The sequence below is a fragment of the Grampus griseus genome (genome assembly GCF_964374135.1).
Source record: "Grampus griseus genome assembly, chromosome: 20".
In the NCBI taxonomy this organism is placed as follows: Eukaryota; Metazoa; Chordata; class Mammalia; order Artiodactyla; family Delphinidae; genus Grampus; species Grampus griseus.
Genome location: NC_139014.1, coordinates 28,506,950 through 28,520,946, shown reverse-complemented (window position 1 = coordinate 28,520,946; position 13,997 = coordinate 28,506,950). Strand labels below are relative to the sequence as shown.

At 40.9% G+C, this 13,997-nt stretch overlaps 1 protein-coding gene across 4 annotated transcripts in view; it reads left to right on the top strand.

Moving 5' to 3' along the window:
- Positions 1 to 4,843: 4,843 nt before the first annotated feature.
- INTS2 (integrator complex subunit 2) overlaps positions 4,844 to 13,997 on the top strand; it is a 52,303-nt gene continuing 43,149 nt past the window's right edge. For 3 of the 4 annotated variants that reach the window (XM_082678681.1, XM_082678679.1, XM_082678682.1), the window contains exons 1-7: positions 4,854 to 4,876; positions 6,152 to 6,458; positions 7,502 to 7,640; positions 9,787 to 9,889; positions 10,724 to 10,837; positions 12,859 to 12,989; positions 13,237 to 13,410. In XM_082678681.1, coding sequence (XP_082534807.1) covers positions 4,867 to 4,876; positions 6,152 to 6,458; positions 7,502 to 7,640; positions 9,787 to 9,889; positions 10,724 to 10,837; positions 12,859 to 12,989; positions 13,237 to 13,410 — 978 coding nt within the window. In that variant the 5' untranslated portion in view covers positions 4,854 to 4,866. Of the gene's footprint in view, positions 4,877 to 5,999; positions 6,459 to 7,501; positions 7,641 to 9,786; positions 9,890 to 10,723; positions 10,838 to 12,858; positions 12,990 to 13,236; positions 13,411 to 13,997 lie in introns of all 4 variants that reach the window. The other variant, XM_082678680.1, reaches the window with a different exon arrangement.

The following is a 13,997-nucleotide window of genomic DNA, read 5'->3' as shown; positions in this document are numbered from 1 at the left end:
GGGTGAAGTATTTAGTACTCAAGCTTTATCTCCCTTCTGTCCCAAACTACCCCCACTAAAAAGATATCAGCTTGAAGGGTCTCCAGGCTCTAAAATGTAAAATAACATGATGGAGTTAAAATCTGAGAGACGGTTAACTGATTTAAAGGAGTCTCAAGTCTCCACACCCAAACGAATTACATCCTGGGTGCTGAAAAAACTTGCAGATACGAATTCAGAAACACTGTAAAAATGAAGGGTTCTGAAAGAGTGGAAATTACAACTTGCCCAGTTTTTAAAGTTTAAAAAACTTATGTCCTAGGAGCTACTAACAAATTTACTTGACTCTAGGAACAAGATCCTCAGAAGCCAGGATAAAGCACTATGCGTTCAATAAACGAATTGATTATCTACCCTAGTAATGAGATACAAACCTTTGACCTTAAGCCCTCGGTCGACTGAGAAACATTTGTATAAACAGTTTGATAAGCCCTCTAAAGTGGTATGAGTGACAATGCAGTGCATATACAAGAGGGAATAGCTGAAATCAAGCTCATATTTTATTTTCACAGCATTGATAAACTGATCACGGAAATCCACATTCAGCAGGTTATTTAAGGTTTCATAATTCATGCTTGAATTAATTTAAAAAACCAATAGTAAGTGCCATACTGTGTGCCAGGGACAAAGAAATAAATATGAATCCTGCCCTCAAAGTACTTACTTTCTGGTGAGAGGGACAGACTAAAAATTCTAACAGTTACAGGGTAATATATGAAGTACTACGATGGAAAGAAGCAAAGGGTGGCTTGGGAGCACTGGAGAAGGGTACTTAGGTCTAATGCAGAGATAGGTGATTTGTCAGGAAAGGATTTCTTACAAGGGAACACTAGAAGTGAGACTTAAAGGATACTTGGGGGTTACTACATAAAGAGAATAAAAGGCATTCCACACAGGAAGAACAGTAGGGGAGAAGACCCATGAATAACATGAAGGATTTGGGAAACAAGCAGTTCAGACTGACTAAAACGGAGGCACCATGGTGGGACATGGCAGAAGTCTAGGCTAGAGAGGAGTCGGACCACGAAAAAACTGTCTTTTGAGTGCCACCTTAAAGAAAGTGAACTTTATCCCTTAGAAGGGAAGTGTTTTAGTAGTTGGGATGATTCATAATTGGTTGAACAATTATACCCAAAAAGGCTTGATTGGTGGAGCTATGTCAACTTGGAGGGATGTCTCTAATGTTATGCTACAGAACCTTGGCTGGACCCAATTGTACTCAACAATTTACCTATAAAATTAATGTAGGGCTTCCCTGGTGGCGCAGTGGTTGAGAGTCCGCCTGCCGATGCAGGGGACACGGGTTCGTGCCCGGGTCCAGGAAGATCCCACATGCCGCGGAGCAGCTAGGCCCGTGAGCCATGGCCGCTGAGCCTGCGCGTCCGGAGCCTGTTCTCAGGCCCGAGTACCACAAAAAAAAAAAAAAATTAATGCAGATATGATATGTTTAGCCAAAGCAGATAGCCTGTATAAAAGAAGAGTCCAAAGGTTCTTGACAGGCAGAAACAATTGAAGAAATTTTGTAAAATAGACACACTGTTGAGGATAATTATAAAAAGAGTTCCATGTTGAGAAAACTGGAGCTAGATATCTCCTGAGATCCCTTTACTTTTGAAATTCCGTGATTCTATTTCCAAAGAATATTGGTGCTCCTTTAAATACCTAAGTCTTCTAATTTGTTGAAGCTCATTTACTGGGCAATAATTTACATAAAAGCACCTAGAGTACCTGAAACACAGTAGATACTGTTTTTTTCTCTTTTTTTGTTTCTCTTTTTCTTTCTTCCCTTAGTCTGATTGAAAAATAAAGTAGGAAAGAATAAATCAAAGTAAGCCAGTCATGGTTGAGAGTCCGCCTGCCGATGCAGGGGACACGAGTTCGTGCCCCGGTCCGGGAAGATCCCACATGCCGCAGAGTGGCTGGGCCCGTGAGCCATGGCCGCTGAGCCTGCGCGTCCGGAGCCTGTGCTCCGCAAAGTAAGCCAGTCAGAGGTGAATGTTCACTTCATCCAGGACTTAAAGTATAGGAACTTTATAACATGTTTCATCAAATCTAAGAGACCAGTAATTGCAAAACATTTTATGTACCACTAAGAAAAAAAAATACTGTCAAGTACAGCTTAACACCTAGTAATTGTAAGATGTCCCAGTTTCAGAGATGTTAAAATGTGAAAAAAAGTCATCATAGAATTGATGAAACATATCTTTTCATGAGGAGAAAAGGTAATGAGCCTCAGTACCACATTGGTCTTAAAAAGGGATTATTTCCTCAAACATTTAATAACAAAAAGGTATGCCATAATTATATAAGATACTCTTGATAATCCTTTGATAAGATACTCCTTTGATAATCAAAGGCTAATTTCTAGCATTATTTACCATTCTAGAAGTTCCCGAATCTGCCTTAAGTAAACATCTGATCTGCCAAGTCTTTAAAAATTGGTTTTAGTATAGTTAGGGAGTAGGCCTCAGAGGAAGCCAATCTAAAACTCAAAAGCTCATGAATAAATCTTTTTTCACTAGGATTTCTGAGTTCTATAGAATGATTACAAAAATGATTTCACTGGCAAACATTACAATGTAGATTTGAAAGACTTTTGTTGACTAAGTGGATATGAGGGGGAGAGGTTGGAGTCTAGGATGACTTCCAGGTTTCTAGCTTGAGCAACTCTGGGTGTTAGAAATATTCACTGAGATAAAAATTGGAAGAGAAAGGTACTTGGAGGAAGATAAGTATCAATACTCATCACCATTACACTCTAGATATCTTATTCAGGTAGGATATGATTTGCTATTCTCTACAGATCAAGATGGATGTACATGTTGTGTCTCCATTAGTGATTACAGGATCATAAACAGAATTGGAAGAGATCTTAAAAATCACTTAGTTCGGGGCTTCCCTGGTGGTGCAGTGGTTGAGTCCACCTGCTGATGCAAGGGACACGGGTTCGTGCCCCGGTCTGGGAGGATCCCGCATGCTGCGGAGCGGCTGGGCCCGTGAGCCATGGCCGCTGGGCCTGCGCGTCCGGAGCCTGTGCTCCGCGTCGGGAGAGGCCACTGCAGTGAGAGGCCCACGTACTGCAAAAAAAAAAAAATCACTTAGTTCATATCCACCTCCTCCTCTTATTCATCCCCCAAACCAGTGTTTGAATTCCCTTCACTCTTGTGAAATGATCATCCAGGGAGAATGAAATTGCTTAACCTCTCACTCTCGATTCCCACAACTGTAAAATGGAAATAATATTACCTACCTCAGAGAATTAAATCAGATAACAGATACAAAGCACTAGTGCCTAGCAAGTGTTCAGTAAGTAGGTCCTTAATAGATTATCAGCCTAAAAAGTGACAATATTGTACAGTTTGTAACCCATTGTGAAATTGATTGTGAAATCAATTTTAGTGTGCAGTGACCAGCAATTTAAAGAAGTGAAATAGAATACATGACATGTAATATGTGTATTATGTCATAAAACATTTGTTTCCATGTAAATGTGGATATACATGTATATCTGTGCTCTGGGTCACAATGTGAAATGTATTACTGTGGGCCAGGTGGAAAAAAGTTTGAGAAACACTGTAACACACATTAGTTCTTTTCTTCCTTTGCTGATTTTTCGTGTTGAAAGCAGACCTTATTTTTAGAGAGATTATCCCTTTGTCAAAGCTTTAGAAACTATTAAGTACTGTATCTCTGTAAAATGTTTTTGTTTCGGCTCCCCGCATAATATCTGCTGAATAGAAGGTGTTAAATACACATTGGTTGAATCAGGAACCAGAAATAATATGAAAATATATAGAGACTAGAGGTTCTCAATCTACTGGGTGATCAAAACTCCTTTGAGAAGTTGTTGCAAGTTTTGGACCCTCTTTCCAGAAGAACTGTCAAACACTCACAATTTTGCACGGATTCTAGAGAATTCCTTAAACTCCATCCATCGTCCTCTAAGGATCTATGATTCCTGAGAACCCGAAATGAAGATGTTTAATTTTAATTGATGACTGTGTGTTGAGGTCGAGAGCAGAAGAAGGCTTGGGATTAGATTGCTTTTTAAATTCTCCAACAAATCCTAGGATTATAAAACTGGTGCTGAAAGGGCACCACAGTTGTATAGGCAGAGATGGAAAGAAATGTGTACAGTCTGGTTCTATTAGTGTTCTGGTCAAAGAATAGTGGGGGCAACTTTAACTTTTTTTTTTTTTTAATTATTTATTTTTGGCTGCCTTGGGTCTTCGTTGCTTCTTGCGGGCTTTCTCTAGTTGCGGTGAGTGGGGGCTATTCTTCGTTGCGGTGCGCTGGCTTCTCATTGCGGTGGCTTCTCTTGTTGCGGAGCACGGGCTCTAGGCGCGGGGGCTTCGGTAGTTGTGGCTCTCGGACTCTAGAGCTCAGGCTCAGTAGTTGTGGCGCACGGGGCTTAGTTGCTCCGCGGCATGCCTGGGATCTTCCCATACCAGGGCTCGAACCCGTGTCCTCTGCATTGGCAGGCGGATTGTTAACCACTGCGCCACCAGGGAAGTCCCAACTTTAACATTTCTTTTACACACGTTGTCATTTGAATGCCACGGTAGTCCTGTGATGATGAAACTGCAGTTCGGAGGGCCTGAATGATTTATCTAAAAGGATTCAGCTGGTATGCTCTGGAAAAGAGACTGCAAACAGCACGATCCTACAACTCCCAGGGGGAAGTTGGGTAGAGCACACAGAGAAGGCGGAAGTGGGTGGAGCCGCCCATGCGTGCCGTTGCATCATCGCCGACGTCTCCGGTTTTCCTTTCGCAGCAACCCTTCTTTTCAGTCCAGTACGGTGGCCGACGGGAGCCAGGCGCTGAGGATGAATGAAGGTGCTCTGTGCAGGTTGAAGCAGTCTCCTCCGCTTTCCCCTCCCTTCAGCCCGGGCTGTGCCTTTGTGCGGTGTTCTCATCGAGCCCCCATCGCACCGCTGCCCCGATTGGTCCCGGCGACTGGGTTTTTGCTGCCCAGGTCGACTCAGGGCACAGCCAGGGCTGGGGAATCCGGATTATCGCCTAGGCCCAACTTCGGACAGCGCTCTAGATTTCTACCGCGTCCCGCCTCTAGTGCCGCCTCTAGGGCGCCGAATCCCCGTGGGGTACCGGGAGGTTGGAGGGTAGATTTTAAGGTATGAAGCTTTCACTTCTCAGGCGTCAGAGCGTTTCGGGGTCCATGTCCGCAACCTGCCCGACTTTTCTCAGCCAGAGGGATTGGTTGGTTCTCGTTACGCCCGGGGCCAGACCTATGAGCACACATGTCTTGGCGCCTCGGCTCTATCAGCCCGCCCCTCTGTTAAAAGGCCAGCTCCTTTTGCTTAAAAGCAAAACGTTTCTGCCCAGCCCTCTGTTACCCACGTTTCTGCTAGTCTGTGGGTCTCAAAGGGGATGGCTTTGGCGACCTGCTACTTGCTTTTTCTGTTTCTGATTGCTCTTGAAGACAGAGAAGTGCCCAAGTGGGACTCAGCTTTCTCCCACAGCTAATTGCACCTACACAGCTGGTTTTTTGTTTGTCTGTTACTAGTAACACAGGGGATATAGGATAGTGTTAAGGTCTCCAGGGCGTTATAACTGTCATAATTTTTGGCTAGTGAGGCGATTTACCAGTGCTTCCACCGACTCGTGGAGGGTGGGAAAGAGAAGCTTAACGGTTCTTCACATATGTTGGGTAGGCGTGTGAAAATAAAGAGGTACAAAAGGTGAGCGTCCTTAACTATGCTGTCCTTTTACTTGCATTGTGGCACTCATAGGACTGGTACAGTGGAGAAATTACTGGACTGGGATTTAGCAGATGAGGGTTCAGCCTTGGATTTTGCCACTGACTAGTAATACTCCTCTGGGCCTGTTACTTCATCTCTCTGGGTTTCATATTCCTTCTTTGCAAAATGGGAGTATTAGAACAGAAGGTCCCTAAGTCTGAAAGAGACATTAATATACTGTTTTCTTTCTCATTTTCCAGGTGGCAGTAGAAACATAGGGAGCCTTTAATTGTGCCAGGAATATTGCCAACATCAGGGCCTATTAAAGATAAACCACGTTTTTCAGAGGTTTTAAAAAGAGGGGAACTCATGCATGTGGAGTTATACCCCTACTTTTTTTTTTAACCACTAGGATCAACAGTGATAATGACCGAGTGTACAAGCCTTCAGTTTGTCAGTCCTTTTGCTTTTGAGGCAATGCAGAAGGTGGACGTTGTTCGTTTGGCATCTTTAAGTGACCCAGAATTAAGACTTCTCCTGCCCTGCTTGGTGCGGATGGCACTTTGTGCTCCTGCTGACCAGAGCCAAAGCTGGGCTCAGGATAAAAAACTCATCCTTCGTCTTCTCTCTGGAGTGGAAGCTGTCAATTCCATTGTTGCTTTGTTGTCTGTGGACTTTCATGCTTTAGAACAGGATGCCAGCAAAGAACAGCAGCTTAGGTAATGTAATACTATATAATATGTGGATTGATTGGTATTTATTTCGATTTGCGTGAAAAGAGGGAATCAAATTTTTTTGGAGATTTTAGGGCTTCTTATTGCAGTACGCTCTTCCAAAAAAGAGAAGATTGGGAATCTGAACTTTGGAGAGCATTTTTTTTTTTTGCGGTACGCGGGCCTTTCACTGTTGTGGCCTCTCCGGTTGCGGAGCACAGGCTCCGGACGCGCAGGCTCAGCGACCATGGCTCACGGGCCCAGCAGCTCCGTGGCTTGTGGGATCTTCCCGGACCGGGGCACGAACCCGTGTCCCCTGCATCGGCAGGTGGACTCCCAACCACTGCGGCACCAGGGAAGGCCTCTAGGGTCTTTTGAATTCCATATTGTAAAATGTTGTGCTGAGAACTTTGGCTATATACACTGTTGTGCTCAGGCTAAACTGATTAGGCTAATTACTCTCAGTGGGAAGGGGGTAAGGTAAGTTCCCCTAGAGTAGAAGGATTTATTGGAATCTCCTGAGAGGCTTTTATTTTTATTTATTTTTTATTTTTTTTTGGCTCTGCCACACAGCATGCAGGATCTTAGTTCCCTGACCAGGGATCTTAGTTCCCCCAGCCAGGGATCTTAGTTCCCCAACCAGGGATCTTAGTTCCCCAACCAGGGATGGAACCCCCACCCCCTGCAGTAGAAGTGCGGAGTCTTAACCATTAGACCTCCAGGGAAGTCCTGTAGGAGGCTTGTTAAGCTTGTACTGAGTCCCCCAAATTCTGGACATTTGTTTTGTCCTTCCTCCCCATTGTGGATCCAGTAGTGAGCCACTGTTGTTAATGGAAGTGGGTGTTAACTGTCAGTTGTAATGGAGTCTTTACACAGGTTGTGAATCTCTGAAATAGATAAACAAAATATTTCAGAAGTAATACACTCATGAAATATATGAAAAGAATTCATATATTCTTTTGTAGATTATTTCTGTAAAAGGTCATTTTTATGCTTTTATTTCTGTGCCAGTGTTCTCATAATTGTTTTACACGTTTGTACTTTATTAGGCATAAACTTGGAGGAGGCAGTGGAGAGAGCATCCTGGTATCACAGCTGCAGCATGGACTGACTTTAGAGTTTGAACACAGTGATTCACCTCGTCGATTGCGTCTTGTGCTTAGTGAACTTTTGGCAATTATGAACAAGGTGCGTCTATTTTAATCACAGCTCAAAATATGCATGACTTGATGTCTACACATAGAAGGTAGAAACAGGCAAGAAGGCAGGCAGGTTGCATCCTCTCGTACACATATTTCTATTTGTTATGTAAGTGTCTTCCTTTCAAAGGCTTGAAAGGGTATTAAATGCCTGCTTTTAAAGGCTGTTTCTAATTACTATTTTCTCTAATTTATGTCTATTCTGCATTCTCTATCATAAGGTTTTTTTCTGTATGGAGTCCATTCAACGGCTTCTTGATATTTAGAAAGATATATAGCTCAAGAGTTGTATAAATGACAAAATTTGAAAATATCTCTGTAGGATATAATTTCTCTCATAAAATGTTGTGAAATATGTACGTGATTCCTAAAAAATGTGTGAGATTCCTTTAGATACTGATTGAATTATGTACCTCATACGTAACGGTGACTGGGGAGTATCAAAGCTGAATTGAACGTGGGATATTTGGCTAGCTTCACTCACTGGGTGGCTGAATTGTTCCTGTATACTAAAGAAGGCTATTCAACCTCTCATCTCAGAAAAATGATAGGTTACTTTCTTTCTTTTATTTAAAAAATTTTTTTTAAAAAATTTTATTTATTTATTTTTGGCTGCATTGGGTCTTCGTTGCTGCACGGGCTTTCTCTAGTTGCGGCGATCGGGAGCTACTCTTCCCTGCAGTGTGTGGACTTCTCATTGCGGTGGCTTCTCTTGCTGCAGAGCACGGGCTCCAGGCATGTGGGCTCAGTAGTTGTGGCGCGCAGGCTTCAGTAGTTGTGGCTCATGGGCTCTAGAGCGCAGGCTCAGTAGTTGTGGCACACGGGCTTAGTTGCTCTGCGGCATGTGGGATCTTCCCAGAGCAGGGCTCGAACCCGTGTCCCCTGCATTGGCAGGCAGATTCTTAACCACTGCGCCACCAGGGAAGTCCCTATTTATTTATTTTTATTGAAGATTTGCAATGTTATATTAGTTTTGAGTGTACATAGGTTACTTTAGGTCATGGACTTTTGGGTGATAATGGTTAATTGAAACTCTGAATTTTAAATTTGTGAATGTTAGGAGTTACCATACAGAGAACTAAATTGGATCTTCATATTAAGATGTCTTATATAAGATTGGGCCCACAGTTTGAGAAGCAAATGTTTTGTACTTTGAGAATCTCAAGGTTAGTTAATTTATAATAAATAAAGTTTAGTTTTATCAATTGTGGACCAAAAAAACCTAAATTCTGTTTCCAAAGAAAATACTGTTGGGGGGGGCAGATTTAGTTAGTTCTAGATAGTTTTTAAGATGTGTTACAAATCTTAATTTTTTTTTCTATTACAAAGTTATTTACTTCAGCTCTTTTCTACTATACTGATAGTCTTTAATTTTTTCTTTTTCTTTTATGTTTGATTTTTCTTATTTTTTTGGTCACACCATGTGGCTTGCAGGCTCTTAGTTCCCTGACCAGGGATCGAACCCGGGCCATCAGCAGTGAAAGCACAGAGTCCTTACCACTGAACTGCCGGGGAATTCTTGACAGTCTTTAATTTTAACTAATATTTTCCTACATCTTTTTCTTAATACTGTACTTGATGCCTCTAATGAAATAAGTGACCTGCCTCCTCTGAGCGGTTTCCAGTTTTTCAGTTCAGTACCCTTCAGCATATGGGAGATGTAGCAATGAAACTTCTGTAGGAAATTTTCAGAAAAGCTGGTTGGTACTTTTGATGACCTAAATTTTTATTCTTTGTTTTTCCCACACTTCATTTAGAACATGAATTTATAGCTGTTATACTGCTTTCAGTTTATAGTTTTTTAGCTTTTTTTTGAACTACAACTTATGTAGGTAGCATTCTTAGTTCATTTCTTTGGCTTGTCTTATCTTTAATTCCAGATTTCTCCAAATATTTGTATAGATATAAATTATCAAGACTCATATTGCATGTCTGGAATAACAATGTGACTTGACTAATTGTGGTTAAATTGGTACGTTCATCCAGTACTGCATATTCTACTGTAGTATATTAATGACTTATTAAGAGACATGGTCTGTAAGCTCAAAAAATAATTACAAAAATAGTAAGGGGTCTAATTCATTACCTGAAATTAAGAGAGTTCATCATTTCTTTTTTCTTTCTTTTTTTTAAAGGTATCTGAGTCCAGTGGAGAATTTTTTTTCAAGTCATCTGAGCTATTTGAGAGTCCAGTCTATTTGGAGGAAGCTGCAGATGTACTTTGTATTTTACAAGCAGGTACTATAATGAGTGCTAAGATAAATTTCAGATATAGTTTCTTGTTAAATGATACTGTGTAACTTCTTAACCTGGAGTGTTATGCTATTTTAAGGTTCACCTAATTAAGAATGTACCTTAAAAATTTAGGTCAAAAATGACTAATAGTAGGACAATGATTAAGTAAATTATATTATTTCCATAGTATAGCATACTGTGCAGCCATTAAAGTGGTGTATTTGAAGAAATTTAATCATTTTGGAAAATGTTCACAATATGTTAAATGAAAAAAGCAAGTGGCAAAATGGTAAGTAGAATATAATCCCAGTTTTGTTAAAAGTAATACCCATAGGGGGATTAAAATAAAATCTTTCAAATTACTAACTTTGAGTGATGGGATTAGAGCTGATTTTATTTATATTCTTTGCACTTTTTGTATTTTCTGGGCTCTTTATAATAGGTATGCATGATCAGAATTAAAAGATAGAGGACATAAAAATGCAGAGAAAATTTTCATGAAAGTAACTCTTTTGACCAACACTGTCCACCACAGCGATGACAGTGTTCTGTGTTGTGCTGTCTAGTACAGTAGCCACTAGCCACATGTGGTTATGGAGTACTTGAAATGTGGCTAGTGTGATTGAGGAATGAAACTATTTTTAATTTAATTTGATTTTAATTTAAATAGTCACATGTGGCTACTGGCTATCCTACTGGACAGTTCAACTCTAGACTATGAAAAGAAAGTACTTTAATTACTTTTAAATGACATTGGTGAAATGTCAAAAGATGTTTAATGTATGATACAATGAAATATCCCTCCTTAGTAGTAACACTGATTTTGTTTTCTTATAGAGCTCCCATCCCTGCTTCCTATAGTTGATGTAGCTGAAGCCTTGCTCCATGTTAGAAATGGTGCCTGGTTCTTGTGTCTGTTGGTGGCCAATGTTCCTGATAGTTTTAATGAAGGTAAATGTAATTTTAAAATGGGATATTGAAGAGATTTGCTTGGGCATGTACAGGACCTTTTTTTTTTTTTTATAAATTTATTTATTTTTGGCTGCATTGGGTCTTCTTTGCTGTGTGCAGACTTTCTCTAGTTGCATGTGGGGGCTACTCTTCGTTATGGTGTGTGGTCTTCTCATTGCGGTGGCTTCTCTTGTTGTGGAGCACGGGCTCTAGGCTTGCGGCCTTCAGTAGTTGTGGCACGCAGGCTCAGTAGTTGTGCCCCGCGAGCTCTAGAGCACAGGCTCAGTAGTTGTGGCACACGGGCTTAGCCGCTCCTTGGCATGTGGGATCTTACCAGACCAGGGCTCGAACCCATGTCCCCTGCATTGGCAGGCGGATTCTTAACCACTGCACCACCAGGGAAGTCCCTAGGACCTATTGTTTGAGCTAAGAAGAAACACTTATAGGGTTTTATTTGAGATTTTATTTTTTGAAAATTTATTAGTGCGTATTCATTGTAGAAATGCTGAGTTTAGAGAATTCAAAATTGTTTTGAGGTTACAGATTTAAGTACAGTGAGTATGCAGCAAAATTTTTTTTTTTTTGGCCATTCGTCACCAGTGCTATAATAGGGAAGTAAAAAATACTAAAGAAATAGAATATATAATCCCTGTGTTCCGTGAACAAAGGGGAGAGAACATGTATCTGTGAAATAGCCAAAGAGCAGTACGAGATATACGTAATCAGAAATACCAGCAATCAGACCTTTGTTTTTTAGCCTTATTGCTATCAGCTTGCAGAAAAGTATAGGGTAGAAATTGAGAAAAATCAACTGAAATTTTCACCACTATTTCAAACTGCTAGTGACTGAAGATTGTTGTTTGGGTCTGAGTGAAATAAAAATTACATTTATTGAGCAAGGTAATTCGTGAATTGAGAGTCAAGCAGAAAAAGATGCTGGATCTGGGGGGCATAATTTCTTTTTTTTTTTTAAATAAATTTATTTATTTATTTTTATTTGTTTATTTTTGGCTGCACTGGGTCTCTGTTGCTGTGCGCAGGCTTTCTCTAGTTGCAGCGAGTGGGGGCTACTCTTTGTTGCAGTGCGCGGGCTTCTCATTGTGGTGTCTTCTTTTGTTGCGGAGCACAGTCTCTAGGCACGTGGGCTTCAGTAGTTGGGGCATGCAGGCTCAGTAGTTGTGGCTTGCGGGCTCTAGAGTGCAGGCTCAGTAGTTGTGGCACACGGGCGCAGTTGCTCCGCGGCATGTGGGATCTTCCGGGACCCGGGCTTGCACCCCTGTTCCCTGCATTGGCAGGCAGATTCTTAACCGCTGTGCCACCAGGGAAGCCCCGGGGGGCATAATTTCTAACCTTGTCACTCACTCTTTGTGTGATCTCCATCAAGATACTTAACTTCTCATTTGAAAAATGGAGGTATTGATAATATTTCCCTTTTGTTTCTAAGAGATTTACTGAATATTACATGATAGGTTTAGGTTGACCTTTCAGCTCTTTAAAGATGTCATTCTGTTGACTTTGGTAATTTTTATCTTTATTCCTTTGTACATGTTCCTTTTTTTCCTCTGGCTACTTTTATTTGTTTATTTTTTTTTTTTATCCCTTCTGGCTACCTTTAAGATTTTCTCTTTATCACTGGTTTTCAGAGATTTGATTATGATGTGTCTTGGTATGATTTTCTTAGTGTTTATCCTTCTTGGGATTTATTGAACTTTTGGGTTTTTAGTTTTCATCAAGTTTGGAAAAATTTCTTCAAATATATATATTTGTCTTTCATTCTCTTTTTCTGAGACATTACAAGTATGTTTGACTATTTGATGTTCCACAGGTCACAGTTCATTTTTTTGAGTCTCTTTTCACTCTTGGCTTTATTTTGATCAGTTTCTATTGCTATGTTTTCGTTTCCTGATCCTTTTCTTCTGTAGTATCTAATCTGCATAAATGAGCGATTCTCAAGACTGAAAAAATTGTTTCTGATATCCTACTTACAAAGCTTAAGGTAATAGAGCCTATTAAATGTTCAGTTTGTAGGGGCCTGATCAAAAATGGAGAACGACAAGATGAAGAGAGTCTTGGAGGAAGGCGGAGGACGGATGCCTTACGCTTCTTATGTAAAATGAATCCTTCTCAGGCCCTGAAGGTCCGAGGCATGGTGGTAAGAGATCTTATTATTTTTCTGAGATAAAAGCCTTTATATTAGGACCAGGAACTCTTCTCAAGATGGTTTTAGAATATTATAGAGATTTGGAATTATAGTTATAGACGGGATGTATTACCTTCTTCTGTGGGTTTTTATGTTTTGTGTTATGTCCTCCCCTAAACTTCAGATGCTTTAGATTCTGGCTCATCCTGGCCCTTTTCCTTATGACACTGAATTCAGTTTGTTTTCTTTGCTCTGTTAGGTGGAAGAATGTCACTTGCCAGGTCTTGGAGTGGCTTTGACCTTGGATCATACTAAAAATGAAGCTAGTGAAGACGGAGTGAGTGACTTGGTTTGTTTTGTTAGTGGTTTACTTCTTGGAACAAATGCGAAAGTCCGGACTTGGTTTGGAACTTTTATCCGAAATGGACAGCAGGTGAGGGAGAAATACGTGTATAGACCAAGGATCAGGCTATTTTAGTAGTTAGTAAGAGAGGAAGAAACACTTTTAGAATGATGTCATTAAGTCCGTGGTTCTCAAACTTCTTAGTCTCAGGACCTCCTAACATTTAAAATAAATCATTGAGAACTCCAAAGAGCTTTTGTATGGGCTTTTTTTTTTTTTTAATTTAATTAATTAATTTTTGGCTGTGTTGGGTCTTTGTTGCTGCGTGCAGGCTTTCTCTAGTTGCGGTGAGTGGGGGCTACTCTTCGCTGTGGTGTGTGGGCTTCTCATTGCTTTGGCTTCTCTTGCTGCACAGCACGGGCTCTAGGTGCATGGGCTTCAGTAGCTGTGGCACGTGGGCTCAGTAGTTGTGGCTTGAAGGCTCTAGACTGCAGGCTCAGTAGTTGTGGTGCACAGGCTTAGTTGTTCCACAGCATGTGGGATCTTCCCAGACCAGGGCTTGAACCCGTGTCCCCTGCATTGGCAGGCGGATTCTTAACTACTGCGCCACCAGGGAAGTCCCTGTATAGGATTTTATCTATTGATATTTACCATACTAGAAATGAAAACTGCAGTTT